At 32.9% G+C, this 24,877-nt stretch overlaps 2 protein-coding genes and 1 long non-coding RNA gene across 7 annotated transcripts in view; 2 read left to right on the top strand and 1 right to left on the bottom strand.

Annotated features, from left to right (window-relative positions):
* Positions 1-10,713, bottom strand: part of Slc41a2_1 (solute carrier family 41 member 2) — a 76,894-nt gene extending 66,181 nt beyond the window's left edge. Inside the window, exon 1 of the mRNA XM_011181649.3 lies at positions 10,205-10,713. The gene's annotated coding sequence lies outside the window, so the exon portion shown is untranslated. The remainder of the gene's footprint in view (positions 1-10,204) is intronic.
* A 745-nt stretch (positions 10,714-11,458) lies between these two features.
* On the top strand, positions 11,459-20,693 carry LOC105210596 (OTU domain-containing protein 4). 5 transcript variants are annotated; one of them, XM_054230621.1, is made up of 12 exons: positions 11,459-11,724; positions 12,149-12,400; positions 12,467-12,564; positions 12,781-12,935; positions 13,010-13,393; positions 13,446-13,582; positions 13,799-13,969; positions 14,121-15,300; positions 15,366-15,436; positions 16,368-16,979; positions 17,048-17,695; positions 19,182-20,693. In XM_054230621.1, the coding sequence occupies exons 2-12, from the start codon at positions 12,185-12,187 to the stop codon at positions 19,335-19,337; spliced, it is 3,828 nt and encodes a 1,275-aa protein (XP_054086596.1). In that variant the 5' UTR covers positions 11,459-11,724; positions 12,149-12,184; the 3' UTR covers positions 19,338-20,693. The 5 variants fall into 5 exon arrangements, with proteins under 5 accessions (XP_054086596.1, XP_054086594.1, XP_011179957.1 ...); XM_054230619.1 differs by having other exon boundaries at positions 11,460-11,724; positions 15,357-15,436; XM_011181652.3 differs by having other exon boundaries at positions 11,461-11,724; positions 13,841-13,969; positions 15,357-15,436; positions 19,182-20,692.
* A 774-nt stretch (positions 20,694-21,467) lies between these two features.
* The window catches only part of LOC128921869 (uncharacterized), a 103,723-nt gene continuing 100,313 nt past the window's right edge, over positions 21,468-24,877 (top strand). Inside the window, exon 1 of the long non-coding RNA XR_008471183.1 lies at positions 21,468-21,770. This is a non-coding gene — a long non-coding RNA (uncharacterized LOC128921869). The remainder of the gene's footprint in view (positions 21,771-24,877) is intronic.

The following is a 24,877-nucleotide window of genomic DNA, read 5'->3' as shown; positions in this document are numbered from 1 at the left end:
TTCAGAACCACGCCACTTTGTTAATTTTTGATATTTTAAAAAATTTGGGTCATTTTATAGGAAAAACCTTAAACTTTAATAACCTTTTTGATTTTTTTGTTTCATCTACTCATTCGGCCGGAATCATGTCAGCACTTGAGGAATTTTTTTTTTAGCACCTCCGATGGCAGCACATAACTCCGTTATTTTTCAATATTTTTGTAAAAAAAAATCTTAGCATATCGCTGAAGAACAACAATACCTTATTATGTCCAAAAAACTTCGAAACATTCGGTCGAGTACTTTCTTTAAAATAAAATCGTGAAAATCGCCTAATTTTTCATAGGTTACACTGGTATAGCCCCTTTAGTAGAAGATAGTTGGGTCCAATAGCTATTATGATGAGCTCGTTAACGTAGGTCTTTTCTCAACTTAAATTATACTCCAAAATAAAATTATATATAATATTAAATTTAAATACCGAAAGCTAATCGACTATTAAAAAATATAGAAATAAAATCAAATTATGAATAATCAAAGCTGGCAACACTAGCGCTTATTCAAGAACGGAGCTCGAACAGAACGAGAGCATCGTGTGAGAGCTAAAATCATTTTAAAATATACACGCATTTCAGTAAGAAATGCAAATTGTATTTAGTGAATAAATACAACAAAAAACACACCAACATCTTCAACCACTCAACACATTGATTTATTACCGATTGCGTGTGGAAATTAAAACAATGCTGCACTTGGCAAATGAATACGTCTCAATTAATGGTGTTATTGTTCACGCTATACTCGTATTAATAATAAGATCATATGAGCGCTGATAAGCCACCCACTAATGCAGAATATTATTGGCACTCTCATAAAGTCGATAAAAGCCAAAAAGCTGCACACTATTAGGCACGTAATACTTATTATTGATTCACAAAATCATATAATGCATTATTAAATAAATGACAAGAAAGAAAGTGAAGTGTTTTTTCCAACCAGAATCAATTACACACAAACGCACAAAGCACAAATTGCTATATAACCGTATGATCGAAAACCAAAAACAAAAATTATAACTATTATCGTTCGCTATTTTTTCTAAAAACGATCGCCTGTACGAGACGAAACCACTTTTGGACTGTCATAAACATTACCCTCGGCATTGAGGTTGCACCACTTGAAAGAACGCCACCCGAGGTGAATTGTGCACAAGCAAAGAGCGACGAGCGATAATATTATATTTACGAGTGTGTGTGTATGTATGTAATTTGCACATTTACATTTAAGAAGTGTTAGTATGAGTGTGTGTAAAGTATAAGTATGATATGATATCGACTGATTGACATTTGTCGCAACACGCTGCATTATGGGATTTTTGTATTTTTTCTCAGTATGATAAGTTATCAGCATAGCAACAATTGTTCCGTAGTCTTGGCCAAAGTACCATATATACAAATGTAAGCAGTCTAACACAAATGCATCGAATAATTACTGCGAAAGGTTGGATGCGAATAAGAACGTATGTCCAAGGAGATAAACATGATAGGCAATATGTGAAGGGTAAACTCTCTAAATACACAACAAGTTGAACTTTTTATAACTTAGATAAAGAAGCAAAATAAGTAGGTTTATTTATGAACAAAAGCAAGCCGAAATATTGTGATAAACAGTCTTGTACTCGCAACTTGGCTTCTTTGCCATTGTTAACAGCTTGTGATTTCGACAAATATATATATTTCGTATATTGAAACCGGTTTCCAAAACAATATCCGTTTTGATATACAAATTACCCAATTCTCACCCCAAACGAACGTAACCTATATCTTAAGATTCGTGATGATCGATAGAAAGAAGAGTCCGTCCGACTAATCGGCTTTTTTCGAATTACACTTAAATATTATAATATTTTTAGTCCTTTTTTTTATATTTAAAGCTTAAAATATCAATTAAATCTAGTATAAATAAATTCATTATTTTTATATTAAATAAAAGGATTTATTTAGTATATGTACTTAAAATTATCCGATTTATGTCAAATATACACAGTTTTCTTCAAAAACTTGTTGAGATGTTGGGATTCTGAAGATAATGTCATAAAGCCACTTTTATGCAGCACTCGTTGCTATTGTCAAAAAACTGCGCGAGTATCCATAGCCATAGAGCCATAGACTGGTAATAATCACTTGGTTCTGGTCTGGACTATAAGGTAGATAAAAAAGATCCACCCAATGTAGCAATAAAAAACCATTCACAGATAGAAATTCGGACCATGGAGCTTTGCGAAAACTCGTGTGGGAGTCATACATGAAGCGCGTCATCGTATTGTTGTTGTTGTTGTAGTAACGGTTATCTATCCCTGCCGGAAAGGAAAGCATAAATCTAGTTGTCGTAGAGGTCATCTAACGGGAGGCCAAGGAAACGTGCTGTTTCGACAGGGCTGGACCAAAGGGAAAGGGGTGTTAGATGAGTAGGGTTCGTTGAGTATGCAACAAGGTGGTTAGTGTCATACGGGGACTCATTGCATGAAGGAGCTCTTCGTCTGGTATAGGTGGTGGTTTGGTTCCAAGGACGCCATGCACTGGAAGGGAGTCAATGAAGGTGTTAATAGCTCCACTGTGAATGGCGTTTAGAGCGTGTCTAAAACTGTCTGCGTCCGCAGTCTGATCAGTATATAGATTAAGTTAAGATGATGCACCTGAGGGGCGGTTCTGCTTCCAGCAAGGTTCTGCTTCTAGCAAGCTTTCTACGAAAACACCCAAGTAGAAACTGCTTGGTAAGCAGTTCGTTATGCTCCTTAATTAAATGACGCGTCATCGTCATCGGTATCGGTCGATTCTTTGTCAACTGGCCGATTAATCGGCACGGTCACAAATAGAGAATCGCTAGGACACATGCGTTGTATATGCTTTGTATACGCTTTGTAGCTCTGAACATTTGTTTGTTTTAAAGACACGTTGTATGGTTTCAGTTGTTATTTCGAATATGATTAACCATAAACGATTCGAATACTATTTCGGTAATAGGAGGATCCCGAACTTTCAAGTCTCATAAATTCTCTGAAAGTTGCAGCTAAAGTCACTAATGTCCACCGCAATCAGATACTAAGACTAGGTAGGTTTCGAAAATTGTTCAAAGTTTCGAAGTTTTGAATGAACTTGAAACCTAAATCGGTCAAGTTTAAACATTAAACATCCTCTAGATTACAACTATGTTGTTGAGATTTTCTTGCAGAAATTTTATAAATAGTAGAGAATACAAACACGATTGCTTAGACTCGAGTGACACGAACAATTCTTTTGCCGCTGTTGTTGTAGTGACAGAAGACATTTTCTAAATAATTTTAATTAATTTGAATGCTACCGAGTATGAGAAGTATGATCTTGCTAGTATAAAATCCAGAGTCGTTTTCGAATATGTAGACTCGACTGTCGTTGGAACAAAAGAAGTCATAAAAACCGGCTACCAATTAAAAGAGAAGCCAACGAAAATCGGTATGTAGGAATAAGACTTCGATTGAGTTTCTAATGTCATTAAAATCACTCAATTGCCACAAAAAACTCAAACACCCAGCTGGTGATGGGTAAAGAAGTTTCTGAAATATAAGTGAAAATTTTATAATTAGTCATTAACAAGAAAAAGTTTCGACATTACTGTTAATCCTCCTTGTTATTGGTGACTGGTAGCACCTGTTGATTATAAACGAAAACTAAACACAAATTGAAGCCAACGGCGCAATAGATAAAAACAACACACGACACAGGTTTCTAGTTACACCAAACCACAGCACACTTCGTTTGTTTGTCACACTTGCGAATTGAGGATTGAAAGTCTTCCATGGAAGCAAGTCTTCCATGGTGGCAAGGAAACAAGTTTCTAACAACCAACTAACACACTTTCAAAAACAATTATTGCTTGCTATACGCACAAGCACAAATTTTGAATTGAAGATTTTTGAATGACGCCTGCAGGCATTGTTCAATTAACTTGCTGTTGATTGTTGATGTTAATAACATTTATGACCGTAGGCAAGATGGATGGTGTGAAGACTACGGTGGAATTTTTACTAATTTTTATGTGTTGTGGGTGAAGCCAAAAAATACATTAAAACAACAAAATAAAATAGAAAATCCATTGAAGCTGCTGAATAATTGAAGTGCTGAAACGCATTGTGGGCGGTGGAAATTAACTGCTTTTTACCATGTTTTGCGTCATAGGAAGGCTTGAAGGCTTGCAGCAACAACATGTAATGCGGTTGAAACACATGTGGCACTACCTGTTAACTCATTCTTAGGTTATTTTGTGAATATATATAATATAATGGTTGTGGGCGCGCATTGAAGTGTGTGCTAAGACTTCCTTGTAATTCGTTGAGTGAAAGTTGTTTACGAAATTTAAGAATGTAATCGTGTTGGTATTAAATACAGTGACGGCGGTAGCATGGAGTCCGGAAGGGTCGGGAGATTTGGTATTTTTAAACAAAAAAGACCGAGTTTATCTAGCGAATTTATGTATATTATTTGGTATATTGATGATAGCGATATGGTAGATCTTATATTCCCATACTTTTAGTATTTGAAATAGTCCAGTTCAATGAACTACATTGAAAAAATGTCAATGAGAAAACAACAAAATTATTAATAATCGTAATTTAATTACTAATAATTTTCAATAATTATTCTTAACTCAATCTCTTCATAGCAATGATTTTAAGAATATTTGCCTCAAGTATTTTATACTAAACTATTATTGAAAGGATTACGTTCACTCTTTTTACCCCTTCGGTGAAAAATTTTCGGCGTCTCTGGTTGACTTATCAAATTTGCTTATCTAAATTTCCACGTGTGTGCGTAATACTAATGTGTAAATGCGTAGATTGCTATTTTTATCAGGTGTAGGAGGTTTAAACATATGTAAATATTTTGTTTACTAATGATTACAACCAGACTGGATTCACCATATTGTTGTTTACATACAATTTACAGGATTTTTTGTAGTTAGAGGGATTGTTGTTAAAATTAAATGCTTTTCTAGAGATTGGTTAGTATAAAGGGTAATGTGGTAATAAAATGACAAGGTTAAAACCGGCTTAAAAAAGTTATAGCAAGACATCAGGAAAATCACTAATTAATTGCAATGGAGTATCGAAAATTCACGTAATATGAATCGAGAACCCGAGACCCCATGTATGAATGAACACCCAAAAAGCATAATTACCATCTTTACCATAAAATTTCGGGTTCTGAAACCCATATCTCAGGAGCTATTCGACTAATTTCAACGAAATTCTTTTCATAACATTTTCATAACATAAAAATGAGCGAAATCTTTTCCAAAATCAAAATCAAATCAAAATTTTTAAGTCCATTTGAATCGTTTACTTACAATATATAAATTAAGCAGTAGTGAAGATATCGGAACAGAACTCCGAACCCAGATACTGTTTTTTGTAGTTTCCGGCGGACTTTATATCCGTTAATAATCAATAATTATAGCAAAGTTAAGTGAACGTATAATCTTAGATATGATGTAGCTTGATTATTATCCCATCCCGCGTATACTATATATAATGATTTTCACAATTCTAGAGAATTTTGTGTGTTATCTTAATAAAATTAAATAAAGCAAGAGTATATAATGTTCGGTTTCATCCGGACTTAGCTCTTCCTTACTAGTTTAAATATAAAATAAACCCTCTAAAATTCATTATTCATTTCAGAGCTGTTAAATTTCATTAAAAGGGTTTCATAATTTCCGATGTGATTTAAATAGAAAATTACATCGTGACATTAAAACGTATACACAATGGTGTGATTATAAAACTCTTATCGAAACCCAATATTCACTTTGTTGTGGTTAGATCACAAATAGAGTTGTGAGTTGTTCGACGGTATTTTGTCACGAGTCATATGTCAAGACGTACTAGGTAAGCTAGAAAGGTTGTAATTATACCAATTAGATCATAAGATTATTTTTGCGCAAGTCAACAAGTGAATGAGAAACATTTTTTTATAAAAAACTAAAGACAGTGTCTTGATAAGTGTTATCCGACCCTTGTGTCAACCAGCATTCGAAGCAACCATTCGTAAGTGGTTTGCCAAAAAAATGTACGGGCATGAAGAATACAGTAGATGTCCAAGAGATAATATTAAAGGATGTTACCATATTTAAGAGCTTAGAGGTAGTCAGGATTTTCAAAAAATCAATTGTTTCTACATTTTCGTTGCGTGTATTATAATATCTTAAAATATTCTCTGCAATTAGAAGTTAATCCGTAAATTACTTTTCGAGTTATTCGACAAATAACAAAGAGCACTCCAAAAGGCTAGTGTGAGCTCTGTAGATTTTAATGAAATTTATATAGATTTTAGAATACGTAATATTCTTGGGCCTGATCAAAGCTTTTTTGTTTTTTTTTTTCAAAATATCGATTTTTAAAGACCAATTGACTGTTGATTTTTACCCGAAAATCTAGAAAAAAATTTCCTGAGGCCGCCATTTTGAATTTGAATTTTTGAAAAAAAAAAATAAAAAAGCTCTTATCCGATTGATTTTATGTGAATCTACAAAGACTAATGTTTGCACCGCAAGGATCTAATTTGGAACTGGATCAACACGAACAGCTATAACTTTGGAAATTATAATTTTTTTTTTTTTAATTTTCGTGACTTCAAGTCAAAACATTGTGTAATAATGCCATATTTTCACTTTTGTAAAATAACATGAGCATTAGCAAAAAAAAAAACATTACTTCGTGTCTCTGACTACCCCTAACCCCTTAAGGATGAAATATTTTAATAATGTATTTAGCATTATATGATTTCTCGATCGACCGGTTACTCTTAATCAAGTAATCCCTAAGAGACTTTTTTCTGTTCTCAGCTGATATGAGAAAGGGAAGAAGTTTAGCAATAATTATGTGTCATCGACAATACTGAGCCCAATTTTGATCAATTATTGAAAGGGGAAAACATTGTCGAAGGACATTTGTTAAGACTAATACGAGAAAAATTCATTCTTGCTTAATTCATTTGGAGATGAGACAGATTAAAAATAATTGTATGATGACACCCATCTTTCTTTAACATTGATAAAAATAAAATATATAATTTATATTTAAAAGTCATTTAAGCAGATCAAGAGGAACTTGTAACCAAATAAAAATACTCATATACAACTTAAAAATAAACACATGTAATTAAATAAGACGTAACCAAGTACATGCAGCCAAGCTTGTAATATAATATTGGAAACGAAACAACAGCTATAAATACGCAATGGCTGAGTAGTAAATTAAATAAGCAAAAAGGAACTACTTGAACACAGAAAACTATCAATATTATTATGCCAATACACCTGCCATTATTCAACTGCATACTGAACGTAACATATGCAAGTGCATCATCGATGCTCACTTTCAGTCTGCTCAACCACATGTTTACGCGTTTTTATGACGCTCTTAGTTGCCATCAGCTGTTTGCCACACATAACGCCTACACAAAACACAAGCGTTGAAGCGTCATCTTGGTCATTATCGTACATCAAACGTCATTATGGCGACATAACATGGCGCTGTCATAAATATTTATTTCACCACATGCACAAATGCACATAAATGTATGTATGTATGAATTTAACATTCATCAACAGTCACTTGCAAAGTCAAAGCCGACGCTGCAGTTGACGCAGGCACTAGCTTCGACGCAAGCGCAGTTGCCATATAAACAGATTGTTTGTGGGGGTGGTGAGGGTGACAGTAGAGCGAACATCACAAATTAATTTGTTGTTGTTGTCACTGATTTCTTCTAATGCACTTTCTGCAGTTAAGCATAACAATTTTAATGGCAGACGCCAAGCCACGTCTGCAAAATAATTAGCACCCACCTAACGTGGAGGACCAGCACCAGGCAAATCAACAACATTTTCAAATGCAACTACTTAGATTTCCTCGACATGTGCACTCAGTTAAGCTTCAGCGCGGGGTCATCCTATATTATGGCACGCTTGCCATAAGCTTGGTTTAACTCTTGTATACATTGAAATTTGCTGTTTTTGCATTTAGCCTGAGGAGCTACATAACACCAATAACTGCACTCTGAGATCTTGAAGGCGTGTGTTAAAGGAGATTTGATTAATTTTTATTATTTTTATGAATGCCAAAAATAGCTTTGACTGTCAAAGATGCTAATGTAGAATGAGTTAATGTTTTTTTCAAACTGCTACTAATTACCTGAAAGGCATACCCAAATCAAAACAATTTATTTTCTGATAAAAGTTAAAATTGTGTATAATTATAAAACGTATACGCATCGTACGCCGCATATTCTTCAAATATTACGCTTACAAACACCAATAAATATACATATATATATGTACATAAATACATAAAATTCTAGAATGTCATGGGTGTTTGACCCAATTTGCCTCTAATGTGAAATACTTTACTACTTTTGCCATTTCATTATATATACTACATGTGGCACAGCATGATGCATATTTATGTATATTATTTACTGATTTATTAGAGCACCAATTGATGTAACTAGATTTTACAAGCACGTGCGAGCGCACAAGTTTTATATTATATTGTGTATCCTAGGAGTATTAGTAGAAGAATAATAAAAAATACATATGTGGTGTTGTCAGAAACTAACGTGACTTTTCACGATAATCCTTTAATGGAATCTACAACTTTCAATCTTACAGCAATCTAGTTTTTATTCTCTAAATCTTAAGCATATATTCGACGTGTCATGGACCTCTCTTTAGATTTGCAAACAGGAAAAAAGTCACAGAGAGCTAAATCATTAGAAGCCCTAAGAAATCAGGAGAGGTGCTTTACCGTAATGTCTAAATCATAAATTTCTTAAAAAATTACTTTTATAGATTGTCGGTTTTTGAAAATAAGCCCAAAGAAAAAATTGAACGATAAATTTAACAAGCTTCCGAAGAATGTTTTGCAAAAAAGGCTTAAAAGCCGGTTAAATTATGCATACAATAAATATATACAATTAAATTACGATAGCTTTGTTATCAAATATAATATCTTACAGAAATGTTAAACTTTAGGACCAGCGAAATCTGCTTTCGTTCTACGACACTTGCCACATTCATTTTCACTGTTTAGAAACCACAATTTGTTCCTTAGTTAGAGTTTTTTTTTATCACTAACTAGTTTTTCATTACCTCCATCATACTTTTTACATAAATTTCACAACACACTGCAATCTCGGCGAGTAAGAAACGCATTTTCAGGATAAAGAATGAGTATAAAATGTGAATGCAAAGGCTTGCACTACAATAGGTGTAAGGACTATTAAGTCAGCACACCTTATCAGCGTACATAATGTGTCATAACTGATGAATATAATATTAATGTACTTATGTATGTACGTAAAAGCATTGCTAATGCATACGTCACTGTGTGTTTTTTTTTTCTTTTTGGAATCTTTCTTTATTCTAATAAGTAATTTTTAGTGAACATTTACACTGTTGTTATTTTATTGATTTTGCCCAAAACGCATTGACTGTTACGTTTTGGAGACGTATAGCAATAACAACAAAAGAGAAGATAAACCTAATAGTGACGACTTTGAGACACTTAGAGTACTGTGTACTTTTGGCGTAATTAATTATATAAAACATTCAAATTATTTGCAAATTCTATATTATTTACTATGCAGCGCCAATCGACTTCGTTGTCAACGCCAACGGAAGTGACAACAACAACCCCCCGACAACGTGTTGGTTGTTATTGCACTACAGAAACTCGATGACACCTTTTTGCTTTGTGATTTCATAATCAATAATGATTTTCTTTTTCCTTTATCACACTAAACACTTTTGCCTGGCGTCTAGCAACGCTTTTCAATTGCAAACAACAACACAACATAATATAATTAAATAAACATAATTAACTGTAAGAGTATTCCAAATAAAATCAAATTAAATTTTAATAGATATACAACAAAATGTACACTGACTGAAAGCTGCAGCGCACACAACTGGCACATAGGTGAGGGTGGGCAGCTGCGTGCTGGCTTATAGATGACTGCATGGAACGAATGGAATATTATTTGTTTAACGTGTTAGCTTATAGTATATTTAATTCACATCGAAACGTTAAGATTGCATAAACTGAACATACATACGAAACTTATATTTCTTAATTATGTAAATTTATATGTATATAAGGATTTAGTAACAATTTCTACACTGTAAAACTCACATCTCTTCCAGACAACTTTAGTCGCGGTAACAGCGCGAACTTGAAGTTTACTCCAGACTTCATTGACTTGAGATTTTTGACTGAGCAGCGTTGAGTGCAGAAAAGCAAAGCGAAGTCCACCAACGAGCCAGGCAGATAGTCTAGCCTACCCACCCAACAGCTTTACGGACTGCTAATGTGGACGCAGCCGCAGACGCAAAAGCAGTCGAGCTACACAAAACACACACGGCACGACGGCAAACGATGGCTGCAAATGCAGCAAAGTAGAAGGCAAAATCGGCAAATTGGTGTAGGCGTTGGATAAGCAGTCAAACGTTTGTTGCTGCTGCAATCTGCACTATGCGTAAACACTCACTAATTTTTAATTAACAAACATATAAACACACACTTTTTGCACAAGTTTCACAAATTTTAATTATTAAAAACTCAGTTAATCTCCTCGAAATAAATAATTGCTTTTCATTTTACATCTATACACTTAGAAATGGCGGAATTAACTGATGATGATGCTGTCAGTATGCATATTTATGCTTGCACGGCTGCATTGCTGTCATTTACTGCGCATGTCCCGCTAAATGTCAGTTTTACAGTATTTCATATGTAAGCGCAAAACAAATGCCGGGAAAATGGTTGAAGCTCTGCTAAAGTCGACATTGTTTTTATCATTGTTGTTGCTTTACTATGGGTTGGTGTGGGTGGCAGGAATTCAAAAAGTGTTTATTAGCGCCATCTGGCGTCCAAAGCGTGATTTCAGTGCAAATTTATACTGCTGAAATTTACGGTAATGCAGTAATTTCCTTCTGCAACTGAAAGTTTTTCAAAACATACATAAATATAGGTTAATGCCAGAGTTGAAATATTTAAATTAAACTGAAATCGCATCCGGCATTTAATATCACACGCCTAAAATTATGCACCATATCATTTACATAACTTTTAATTAACCGTATTCTGCTAAAGGTCTGTAAAGCAATATCGTCCACCCAGCAGTCAATAGTTATTATTATTGAAATGCGTTTTGTTGTAGCGCAAAATATAATATTTACAAATTTGCTTTCGGAAAAGTTTATAAAACAATTTGTTCTGTGCAGCTTATCATTGAGCTGTTGTTGTTATATTACGCTTATTTATATTTCTCAAATAGATTCATAATATTGCTATTAAGTTGGCAGACCTCAATGCCTCTTATTGCAACCCTACGAATTGACCAATTGGAACCCTTTGACAATAGTACCGTTTGTTGAGCAATCCCTTTTCGAATTTGAATCATTGGTGTTTTGCAATTTGCATTTTGCTGTGAATTTTATCGCGTCTCGTTTCTTTTAACACGTAGTAAAGAACAAAGCTAACATCGTTGAGTTATTTTTTAAATTAAATTTTAATAAACAAAGGCTTTTTATGCAACAATTGTAGTGCAAGTTTGTGATTGTGTTTCTTGCTGCTTATCGCTTTCGTTGAAGAAAATTTTAATGTATAAAAGTTGTTAATATTTATACAACTACTGCTAAAATATTAAAAAGGTTTGAACAAATTGTTTATCGTACAACAAAAAATGTTGTGAAATGTATTATTTATTTATTTTGTCAAGTGATAAGTTCTTACCAATTGGGTAACTGTACCAATAAATATATATAAAAAAAATAACTGTTAATAGTCCTTGAAATGTATTGTATGTATATTAGAATATGTGTGCATGGAAAAATTGAAAAGAATTGTACAGTTGCGTACATTGAACTTAATTAGCTAAATATTTTGCATATCATTAAATAAATGAAAGCTTATTGGTTTAATAACACATTTACTCATATATATTTATTAATAATACAACAATAACGGTTATCACTAATGGATTTTCCTCTAATTGGATTTGAGGTTATGTACCAATTACCAATAAGTACTGTAGCTTTATTTAACATTACACCTTTTTGTTTTATTTTATTTTAGTTGCAATAATCTTTGTTTGCTGCACAAGTTATAAACATGCAACGTCAATTCACTTCTGGTAGTCGCCAAGCGCCCGATCCATTTGATCAATTTTTGGAGGAGAACAACTTTTATCGCAAGCACACAGCTCGCGATGCTTCATGCCTGTTCCGTGTAATTTCGGAGCAAATGTATGACACGCAGCTACATCATTTGGCTATACGCAAGAAATGCGTACGTTATATGCGCAAGCATCGTGATTATTTTGCGCCGGTATGTTACTGAAAGTATATTTTGTCGATGTGGAGTAAATTATGAGAACTTTTATTTTCTCTATAGCTCGTTGAACGAGATTTGGATGAATATCTAGATGATATGTCTAAACCTAAAACATACGGGACCCTGATCGAACTGCAGGCGGTTGGATATATGTTCCAGTAAATTATAAATATTAATTTTATATAATATTTTACTATTAAGCAAATATCTACGTTGCCTAACAAAAATAATTATTTTTTATTATGTATTTTTCTGATAAGATTGAAGGTTATTTTTTAGCAAACCTTTATCAAATTGTATTTTGTTGAATGCAATTATTTTGATTATTCGTAAAAAGTAACTGTTTATGTTTGTATTATTATTACTTCTTTCAGACGAAATGTGCTGTTGTTCGAACCCTTCAATTTGGGTAATTATTATAGTTCTCGCTCTTGCTTCAATAATGTATTTCGAGTATTTTACACTCCCGAAAGGCATTTCGATTCTGTTTTTACTTGTGACTACATAAAAGATGCAGCTATTTGCCAGGGTAAATCACATATAAAATATACTAGCTATGTTATTCATAAGAATACACACATTTACTATTTATTTATTATTTAGCCATATGCTATGAGATACTGTATAAGGAATTATACAGGTTGCCGGATGTTGCTTTTGCCGTTGAGCACATGTTGCATTCTCCAACTTTGGATGCTATGGAGTATACATCCGAAAACAATGAGGATGGCTACTGCACACGCATAGTGCTAACAGATGGACGCAGTTTCAATTTCGATTTACCACATGAGACTAATTGCATTTTAGAAAATTATGAACTCTGTCATTTTCATCATACGAATTTTCCACGTTTATCGGATGATTTGCATCGCGAAATGAAAATACACACAAATTGCGATGATTATGAGAAGTCGGCGCTGTGTAAGACCGCTGAATCATTACTACCACATAAATATATATCTTGTGTGCGCCAATTATTACAAGAAGGTAAACGATATATCTTTTGATTATATAAACTAAAATTTCGTTTATAATTTAGGTATTACACCATTTCCGTATAAAGTTGCTAAAGCATTGGATCCCAACATGTATAGGAATATCGAATTTGATGCCTGGAATGAGCAAAGGAAAGAGCAAAAACTTCAAAACTGGTACAGTGGCGATACAAATTTTAAGGTATTTATTTAGTCAATAAGTGCGCATGCATGTCGTTTGCTTGTCAAAAATGAATGAACTAACAGTTTGTTCCTTCTATGTGCCTAACATACAATAAAATCCCGGTCAACGTTTTGTGCTTGTCATTCTTAAAAACGTCCTCTTCCAAATTGCTGTGTCCTGTCTATCCAAATTCCAAATTTAATGTTTGTACTTGTGTAACTGTTTAAACTGAAGTTGATACGCTGCCAGCAAACACGAGTTCATAAAATCTTCCAGGTGGGAGCCAAATGTCATGTGAAGCTATGCAAATCCGAAAATGATCTATACACTTGTCATATACAAGAGATTGCAGTTGACAAAGGCTACTGCATTGTTTTTATCGAACAATTAGGCGAAAAGCGTTTGGTAAGATGTAAATTAAATTAAAATTAAAACAAAAAATTAAAACTTTTTTAATCAAAATGTCCGAACTTTTGGTTCAATCATTAAATTATATGCATGCTTAAATAAAATTTCTATCTATAAAAAATATTAATATACATTTATACTACCACAGGTACCATACGAGTCACTAACTCCGCTGCCACCAGATCAATTTAAGCCATGGACGCTACCATATCGCTTTCAGCGTCATATGCAAAAGTATAGTTCAGTACGCCTAACACGTCACTACAATTACCGTTTCAAATTGAACGGACAATTTGCATCTGCGCATGAATACTGTGCGCCCATGTCGCCTAATAGTAAGTCATCCGACTATGTTCCTGGCATAATGGGTAGTGATGTCAGTGAGAAGGACGAGAAACAGCATTATGTTTCAGCAGCTTCACATCATCGCAACGGTTGCTACTATAAATTGAAGCAATATACACATTTTGAGAATTTCCGTGCACATACGGTTGAATATTGCGCCATGCCACTAACTGTTGAGCATGCGCCACGTGAACAGGAGTCGAAAAGTGGCAGTGCAACAGCAACACCATCGAATGAAAGTAACAACAACAATGTGACACAACAACGCGCAGTTGCCCCAGAAACACGTATAAAAAGTGAACCAAACGCACAACAACAACAACAGCAACGCATGTGCGCACCTGAAGAAATAATGGGTAATTTCAATCCAATGGAACATACGGTTGCTGGCATGGGCGCACCGGCATTTATTATGCCTGATTTTCATTATTTATATCCAGTGCCGCAGTATGCTGGTATGCCTGAGGAATACTACACATATGGTTATGATCCCGCAATGCATCCACCCGCTGCAGCGTTAATGCCAACCGGTTATTATATGTATCCACCACCGGGTGCGCAACCCGCCACTTTCGCACCGGCACCCAATAATTTTTACATGCAAACTGCGGCACCATTACCGCCACCACTTATCACTGCTGCTACTGCACCGCATCCACAATCAGCAGTAGCACCAAATATGGGTGGTCCATATTATCCATCAAATGCGCATTTCGGCAGTATGACGCCAGCTAATGCCGCCGAGGCGTCTACAATGCAGAATAGCGCAACGCAAGTATATGAAACGCCGCTTACTCGTAATCGCAGCACTGGGCAAACACCAGTTATGAATACACCGCTAAGTGGTCGCATTAATTGGGATGCTAAGAAATCGGTTGATGCCAGTGGCATAGATTTACCCACTGACGTGCCAACTCTGCGTCACTTTTACAATTTAGGTTTGGAATATCATCTAATGCACTTGAAACAGCGTTGCAACGAAGGTGGGTTATGCGTCTAAGTGTATAGTTCAACAAATATTTTACTTATATATTCTTAGATGCTGCAGCCAAAGTGGGCGGCGCAAAAGTTGCAACTAAAGTGAATGGCGGCAATCAAAACGAAGATGTTGCGCAAGAGGTTGGTAAGATGTTTGCTTAACAATAAAAAAAATGACAGGCGCAGTTAATAAAATCTTAAAAAATAAAATTTAATTGAAAACAAAAATACATATATGTAAATATAAGAAATGAAAATAAAATAAAAAATTAAAAATATTTTATTATTATTATTAAACATAAAATAGAAATAAAAATTAAAAAACTATTCAATAAAAAAAATAAATAAAATAAAAAATTAGAGAGAAAAAATAAAATAAAAATATATTAAATAAAATAAAAAATAAGATAGAAATTAAATAAAAAATAAATAAATTAAGAAAGAAATAAATTAAATAAAAAAGTGAATAACAAAAAATAAACAAAAAAAAAAATAAACAAGTAAATAACAAAAAATAAACAAAAAAAAATAAAAATAATAAAAAAATAAAAAAGTAAATAACAAAAAATAAACAAAAAAAAATAATAAAAAAATAAACAAAAAAAAAAATAATAAAAAAATAAAAAATGATAAAAAAATAAAAAAATAAAACATAATAAAAAAATAAAAAATAATAAAAAAATAATAAAATAATAAAAAAAATAAAATTAATTTTAATAAAAAATAATAAAAAAATAATAAAAAAAAATAAAAAATAAAAAATAATAAAAAAATAAAAAGTAATAAACAAAAAATAAAAAGTAATAAACAAAAAATAATAAAAAAATAAAAAGTAATAAACAAAAAATAAAAAGTAATAAACAAAAAATAAAAAGTAATAAAAAAATAAAAAGTAATAAACAAAAAATAAAAAGTAATAAAAAAAAAAATAAAAAGTAATAAAAAATAAAAAATAATAGTAAAAAAAATAATAATAAAATAAAATAAAAATAATAATAAAATCAAATAAAAATAATAATAAAATAATAATAAAAACGTTTCAAAAGTATTGGTACTAATTTTATAATTACAGCCAAAGCTGGATTCTAACAACAATAGCATGCAGAATCAAAATTTGACTACACCACAATCAAACAATATGAATGGCAATACTAACATGTCGAGCGCTACACACGCCATTTCATCAGCACATAGTCAAAATAGTAACAATAGTGCAACTGGTGGTGGTGGTGGCGGCAGTGCCAATAGTGGTAGTGGCAAAAGCGGTGGTGGTGGTGGTGGTGGTCACATGCATCGGCGTTTTCCATCGCGTTATTTCAACAGCAATAAGGAGCGACCATTGTTTTTACGTAATCAGAACAATGCAAACAACCCTAACGCCCAGAATATAGGCAACCAAAATCAAAATGATTACAATAACAACAGTGCTGGTACGAACAAGTATGCCAGTTCGATTAAAAGTAATATTGGTGGACAATATAATTCGAATCGCAGCACTACACCCAATTCATCACATAGCCATACATCCGGACATAATACGAAAACCGTTAACATGAACACGGGTGGAGTTGGCGGCGGCGGCGGCAGTGGTGCCTCACTTGCAGTTTCTGTTGCGGAACACGGCATGCCATCACCGCATGGAAACTTTGACAATGCTACAAGCGGTGGTAAAATGATGGCACAAGTAAGAATAAAATATATTTAAAACATATAAATTTATTGTTAAAAACTGATTTTTTTTTTCGAACACAGCAACAAATGCCTGTATACCAAACACCGAATGGTAATACTCTAATGGCGGCGCCTTACAATCCGTACAATGAGTTCAACGGCGATCCCTCTATGCCGATTGTACCACCAAATGCAGCAGGCGGTGGTGGCATATATCTACACATGCCAATGGCAGCGCCAGCGCATACTTATGGTATTTACGCGCCACCACAAACTGGCGCACCACCAGGCGCTGCCATGAGCATGCAACCGACACCAACATCAACAGCGATCAGTTACGGTGCAGCACCAAATGGAGGTCCACCACCACCACAACAGTTTATGCCATCACCAACAGATGGCGTAGCCATGCAGGCATCAGCAAACGGTTACTATGCCACACCGGGAGAGTTTACACCGGCCGAGCCGAATGGCGCAATGCAAGTGGCCGGCGATGGTTTGCAGTTTCAATGTATACCGTATCCTGGCACTGCACCGCCACCACCGATGCCATTTTACTACACAGCTGGTTCTGCTGTAGCGGCAGCCGCAGCAGCAGCTGGTGGAATGGCTATGAATGGCATTGCAACGGTACCGCAACCACAATCTTCTGCTGGTAGTGTTAATGGAGGAGGAGGAGGTGGCTGTGGCAATCCAGCTGGTGTGGCCGGTGGACCACCAGCACCGCAGGTGTGTATTTTGTTTATTATTTTTCATATTATTATTATTTTATTACCATTTCTTTTTATAATTTTTTGAAATTTTTTTTATTACCAATTCTTTCTATAATTTTTATACTCTCGCAACAAAGTTGCTAAGAGAGTATTACAGTTTTGTTCACATAAACGAGTTAGAAGGGTTATATATACCAAAGTGTAAGATATCTTGATGAAACTTGGCACACTTATTTCTTGGCACCATAGGAAGGTTGCTTTCGAAAATGGGCAAAATCGGACAATTTTCGTATGAAGGTTCGCACTATGAAGTGGCATATTTGGATGTAATTTTTTTGGGCGGGGCCCCACCCCCAAAAAAGGTTTTTTTTTGTACATATCTCGCAAACCAATAGAGCTATATAAACCAAACTTTCTGCAGTCGGTTCTCTTACATACCTCACACCATGAAAATAGTTGAAATCGGATAATAACCACGCCCACCTCCCATACAATGGTTAGGTTGAAAATTACTAAAAGTGCGTTAACGCACTAACGAAACACGTCAGAAACACTATGAAATGGCAGATGGAAGCTGCACTCAGATTTTTTTACAAAATGGAAAATGGGTGTGGCATCTCCTACTTATGGGTCAAAACCCATATTTCAGGAAATACTCGACAGATTTCGACGAAATTCGGTATATAATATTTTCTTGACACCCTGATGACACGTGTGGGAAATGGATTAAATCGGTTCACAACTACGATAACTTCCCATATAACTCAATTTTGAATTCCATCTAATTCCTTCACTTTATAAGATATACATTAGGAACTAATGAAGATAGCGAAATAAAAGTTTACATAAATACTTGGCATCACTTGTAAAAAATTTGTCGAAATCGGACTATAACTTTTCAATGCCCCGGATATCGAATATGAAGAACTCAGTGCCCCATGGTAACTTTTCACCGAAAATTTCGGTAAATCTCTAAGGTATCTTAATTTAATTTAGAGGAAATATTTTTCTTCTAATAGTGTCTCTGTACTAGAAAATGTTAAAATCGGGTCATAACTTCCCCGAGCTCTTATATAGCTTACGATGGGTTTAATAGCTTATAAATCGGCTAATATATGAAATTTTTTAGCCAAATTAAATGAGCATCTAATCTTAGATATAATGTATGTTGGTGATGAAAATGAGTTTAATCGGCTCAGGAATTACCTCAGCCTACTATATATACCATATATGATGATTTTCGTTTTTCTATTAGTCTTTATACCGAACATGTGGGTCAAATTGTGTGTTATCTTAATAAAAATATAGCAATAAATTGCGATAGTATAAAATGTTCGGTTGCACCCGAACTTAGCCTTTTCTTACTTGTTAGTATTATTTTTTTTATTATTATTTTTTTATTATTTTATTTTATTTTATTATTATTATTTTTTATTATTACTATTTATTAATATTTTATTATTATTTTTTATCATCATTGTTTACTTGATTTCATTTTGCAGGGCTATTGGTGTCAACCGCCAAATGCTTTGCTGCCATTACCCACATCAACGCCACAAATGAACGGCACATCGGCTTGCGTTGCAACATCCAGCAATAATAGCACACCAAATGTGAACGCAAATACAACAAATAGCCGTTCACGTGACAACAAATAAGCACTCTATCATTAACATTTTGCACATAACCTAACTACTACAGGTAATATTATAAATACTACTATGTAAACTGTATTTACTGACTACATGGCAAAGTCTTTTTTCACTTGATATTACCAAATGTGTTGAGTGGGTGTAAAACGTGTTGAGTTGATGAAATTGTTTTGATCTAACACTTGTTTAGCACTAAAGCAAGCGACGTTCGTAAATCGTATTCATGCTGATCATGATGATCCATTACAAAATAATGCAAGTCTCTGCAGTTTTCGTGTTTTGATAAAGTTGTAACTTGTAATTACAAGTACAAAAAAAAAACATAAACTTATAAGAAGTAAAAAGTATGTTGTTGTAGCATTTTGCTTTTTGTGAGGACGTTGCCTCAAGCGTAACGCTAAAAATCAAATAAAAAAGAAGAAAATTATTTAAATAATAATAATTATACGTTAGTATTAAATATATTTAGTTATAAATATTTTCGTATATTTCAAATATTTTTTTTTTATAATATAATAAAAAAAATCCACGGAATATAATGTCACTGTAAAAGCGTTCGCAGCGTTTCGCAATTTTATTCGATGTCCTTTACAACAGTTTTGTTTATGCAGCAAATTCATATTTAATTCTACATAAATTCGTAATTTATTATTAAATTACTTTCATATATGTATGTATCTAAATTAAATGTACATATGTACGTGTGTAGTAAAACTAACGCAAATGTACACAAAAGAAAAAAATCGTTACATTATTTAAATTAATTTATTATACTCTTCAAATCAACGCACATTCGGCGCGTAAACACATACGATCAAATCAATTTAAATGAAAGTTGTAGGTTGTACAAATATACCGTTGTATGATATATCGTTTTTTGTTTTAAACAAAATATTTCACAATATATCGTTATAAACAGCAACAGTAAATTCGTTTTTTTTTTACCCTACACGCACACGCACACACTCACATACTTCATATATCTAATATAAATTAGTTTTAAGCTCATTTGCTATTCATATTTAATTATATGTAATTATTTCATTTTATAATAACATACAAAAATACTACCCATCTGCATTTATCACGCGCATAAAATCGTGCACGGTGTACAGTTTTCCACCATGTTGTCACCCATTTTTATACTGTTTATACTCGGTTTTGGTAATTTTCAATTTCATAACTTATATAACGACAATTCTTTTTTACCAAGTTCTTACCTTTTATTAAACTCAATATTATAGCTTACTTAAACATACATACACATCATAAAAAAATTATGTTAGTTATAGTTTTATTGATATCTTTTAACATTTTGTAATATATTATAACCCTACAGAAAATTAAAAAAAAAATACAAAAAAAAATAAATAAAAATATTAAAAAAAAAAACGTTTTAGCACGTAAGAAAAAAATGGTTTTTTTAAATTTTGCACTTATGTGTGTGTTATTATGTGTCGTTTTGTAACAGCGTTTTTGTTATACTCTCAATTCGCTCTGACTATTTTTCGCCATATTTGGCTTACCAAATTGTAGCGAGTTCATAATTTTTAATATTAGATCGATGAAGCTCTGTGCCTTGCCCATATGCTCGCGTTTGCTGCGTCTCATTGGCCATGTGAATTGATCTTTAACTTCTAAATCTATTATTTGTTGTGTTTTTGTGTCAGCAGCTCTTGTGGATGTTGGCTGTGAAGAAGAAATTATTATTTTCTATTTATTAGTTTGTGTTTTATTATAATATATAAGTATAAAGAATATGGGTATTTGAGAAAAAAATTAATGAAATGTTATCGATAACTCAATATTATTATTTTTTATGTTTTATGTTATTATTATTTTTTTTTAAACTCAGCCAACAGCAAGTATGTGGCGTGTAAAGACCAGAAAAATAAATTTTAAGTGAAAAAAATTATTTTTAATTTTTAATTTTTTTTTAGCTTATTTTATATATTTATTTTTTTTTTTAGTTTATAATATTAAAAATTCTTTATATTTTAATATATGTACATATTTATTCGTTATATATTGTATTCGTTCTAAATTACTCGCTATATGCTTCTGTATTTTTTACAATATATTTTTGTTTATTTTGTTTTTTTATTTGTATTCTACAATATTTGTATCTTTGTATTTTTCTCTTTTCTGTCTGATTCTGTTTTGGTTTTATTTGCTTTACTACACATTCTTTACCATTATTTTCAGATTTATATTTCTTCGTTTATTCTAAAAGCAAGTAATTTCGCATTTTTTACATTTACGCGTTACTAACAACATATTCAGATCTTCATTTATCAACTCTAACACAATATTCTAACTAAAGTGAAATATTTTTTTACAATAATGTATAAAAAAAAGTCGCGATCTCCAAACATTCAATTCAAAACGAATTAGCATGGAAAACTGTGGACAATGAAGCTGTCGCAATTTAATTTTTCGGTAACTATATTTTATCTAATATTTTTCAATTTCATTTGATCAATACCGACAAATTTATTTATTTTTTAATGCACAAGAGTATCACTAGTTAAACTTCTTGCAATTTACTAATCAGTTTTGAAAAGCGGGTGTGACCATGCCCTATGAATAATCTCTCAAAATACCCATAAACGGTATTTTGTAGAAAGAAGACAATTTATTCGTAGTTATTTGCTAAAACATTTTAACATTTCGAAATTTTTAGTTGGATAATTTAGTCCCATGAATTGTTAGTGACAGCTGATTGTAATATTGATACATTAAACAATTATAATCTAACAAGATTTTATGATGATTGAAAATCGGAATTGATTTGCAATTTCTGACAATTAGACGGATTTGCCAAGTTTCGCAATGAAAGGCTCGTTTAACAATTTCAGTTTAATCTAGAAGACAGCATATCCACAATTAAAGATAAAAGCATTAAATTAACATTTGAGACAAAGTTGTTAAAGTTTTGAAACTCTTCCTTGTGAAATCGCAGTTCGAAACAATATCAACAAGTAAATAAGGGCTAAACTCGAGTGTAACCGAACATTTTATACTCTCGCAATTTGAATGGCTCAAATGATTAGAATTTCTCTCAGGTATCGTAAAGGAATTCTGATTTTTCAGTATATGGGGCCTGAGATTATTTCTGAACCGAATTCACTAATTCTCGCCACCACGCAACATTATATCCAAGAATATACATCACTTAATTTTGCAAAGATATCTCACATATTAATCGATATATACGGTATAAAGTCCACCGTATGTTTGAAAAACGTAATATTGCATATATAAAAGCTGGGGAATTAAAGACCCGATATGACTATGACCCATCTTAGACACAGAAATACATTAAAGAGGATATCAGTTTCTAGAAAATGTCAGATTTACTGATATTTTCGGTAAAAAATCTGACTTAGATAATGAAATCATCAAATTTGGAATCTGGACCTTGAAAAGTTATATTTTGCAAAGTTTTTTTTTCGATTTCTTCAATAGTACTTGATTTCCAAGTATGTATATTGTAATGTGGACGAATCATGTGAATTGAAAACTATGTTGCATAGCAAGTAGGCGTGGTTGTGAACCGATTTCGCCCATTTTACATCCGTAACATCATGGTGTCAAGAAAATAGTACGTATCAAGTTCGTTTGAAACTTGTCATGTGATTTATGAGATATGGTTTTTGTCCCATGAGTGGGCCGCACAATTTTTTTACTAATGCTTCTGGTGTTTTTATAATGGGCCTATTCATTGAATCCGTTTCGATCGAAAAATGGTTTGATTCGATCGAAAAATGTTACGTCGGAATCATTGAATCCGCATCGAAAATATAATTTACGATCACATTGAACTCACTTACCGACTCGAAAAAATACATTCCGCTGCTAATAGATGTCGCTAATTACGAAATCATTGAATCCGCAAAATCAAAAATTTTGCTCGAAATCTATCCGTTGGTGAATGAGTTTGCGGAAATGTAAAAGAAATAAACCATTTGGAAGATTTTATGTAAACAATTACTGGTGACGGACTAAATCATGTTTTAAATAGGTATTTTAGAGACGAGGGACAAAAACGGACTAACAAAAATAAATTAAAAATGTTTAAAAGCGACATAAAGTTCCCCACTCGAAATAGCGGAAGAATTTTCTCAAAGAGCCTCAGGCGAATTAAATATTTTTATGGAAGAAATTTCTCAATACTTAAATGTCAGTTTTAATTTTTTTTTTGAATAAAGCAAAATGCACAGACACTTTTTCAATTCAATTGTCGCATTTGTCGATAAAACAGTTTTACGTTCTCACTTTGTGGTAAAGCAGTTTAACGACGGAATCAATGATTGCATGAACATTTTCGATCGAAAATCTTTATCGTATCGAAATCGAATTCGCTGCGGATTCAATGATTAGGCCCAATAGTTAAAATATTTGTATTAAGTTTCGACATAAACTTTCTATTAGAGATGGGTGTGGTTATCATCCGACTTCACCCATTTTCACGGCATATGACGAGGTGATGAACGTAAATATTTCCAGCAAAGTTAGGTAATACAGCCTTATGGGGAATGGTCCGATTTTGCAATACCAACCCTCTGATGGTGCCATATATATATTTTAACGATTTTATATATACAACCCATACAAACTCATAGAAATTTTAAAATTGTATTTCTAATATACATATTTTTCATAAAGTTTATTTTTCACTAATTTTTAAAAGACTTGCCTTTATTGAAACCCCCTTTATTTCAAAACACTACATACATTTACTGAAAAAAAGTTAGTTAAACAAAATTAAAAAATTAAATAAATAAAGAACGAACCTTGAGAAATGTATTTAGCGCAATTAAGCCGAAAATTGCAACAACAGCAATATGCTTCATAGCTTCCGCCAGAATAACACGCTTTTGCTTCTTGCCCTAAAATGACTCAAACGTAAGTGTGGCACTATTTGTTTAGTTGGTAACTGACTGACTGTCGCTTGCTCACTTCTTTCTTTTGCTTTATTTTGTTTTGTTAACAACGACAACGAAGTGACTTTGAACTTGTAACACTTTTCATATACTCGTACGCCAACTTTTTCATTCGTAAATAAGAATGTTTTTGTTTTTTTTTCAAAATTATAAGCATATACAAAATATTTAATATTCTTGCGAATGTTCGCGCCCGTTTCGAGTACTACAAAATGTCTGAATGCATTTTACAATTGTTTATGCTCGCATTTTTATAATATTTTGTGTCAAATGCATTTTTATTTTATTTTTTCTTGATGCAACGCATTTGACCCAGTTTAGTGAGGGTTTATGCAATAGAAAAGTGTAGTTAGGTTTTTGTACCCTCATAAGCTTTTTGTAAAAGTATAATTTTTTTCTTAACCTAACGGTATAATAACTTACCGTTGCCCTTGGCCGCATAAAATTCGGGCCAATTCTGGTACCACAGATCCGGCTGTCTTGGGAATCGTCGGGGATTATCTAACGGTGGTTTTTTTGCCATGGCTTTTGGATCCCGCAAACATGTTTCGTGATAGAATGGCTTCTTTTCTATGGATATAATTGTAATAAAGTACGGTT

The sequence above is a fragment of the Zeugodacus cucurbitae genome, chromosome 5, assembly GCF_028554725.1.
Source record: "Zeugodacus cucurbitae isolate PBARC_wt_2022May chromosome 5, idZeuCucr1.2, whole genome shotgun sequence".
Lineage (NCBI taxonomy): Eukaryota > Metazoa > Arthropoda > Insecta > Diptera > Tephritidae > Zeugodacus > Zeugodacus cucurbitae.
This window is presented reverse-complemented; position numbering and strand designations above follow the sequence as displayed.

Excerpts from the sequence above, each read along its gene's own strand:
- LOC105210596 (XM_054230619.1), top strand. The coding sequence starts at position 12,185 with ATGCAACGTCAATTCACTTCTGGTAGTCGCCAAGCGCCCGATCCATTT. Across the intron at positions 12,936-13,009 it reads AGATGCAGCTATTTGCCAGG|CCATATGCTATGAGATACTG; the intron begins GTAAATCACATA and ends TTTATTATTTAG. Across the intron at positions 17,696-19,181 it reads GTGGACCACCAGCACCGCAG|GGCTATTGGTGTCAACCGCC; the intron begins GTGTGTATTTTG and ends TTCATTTTGCAG.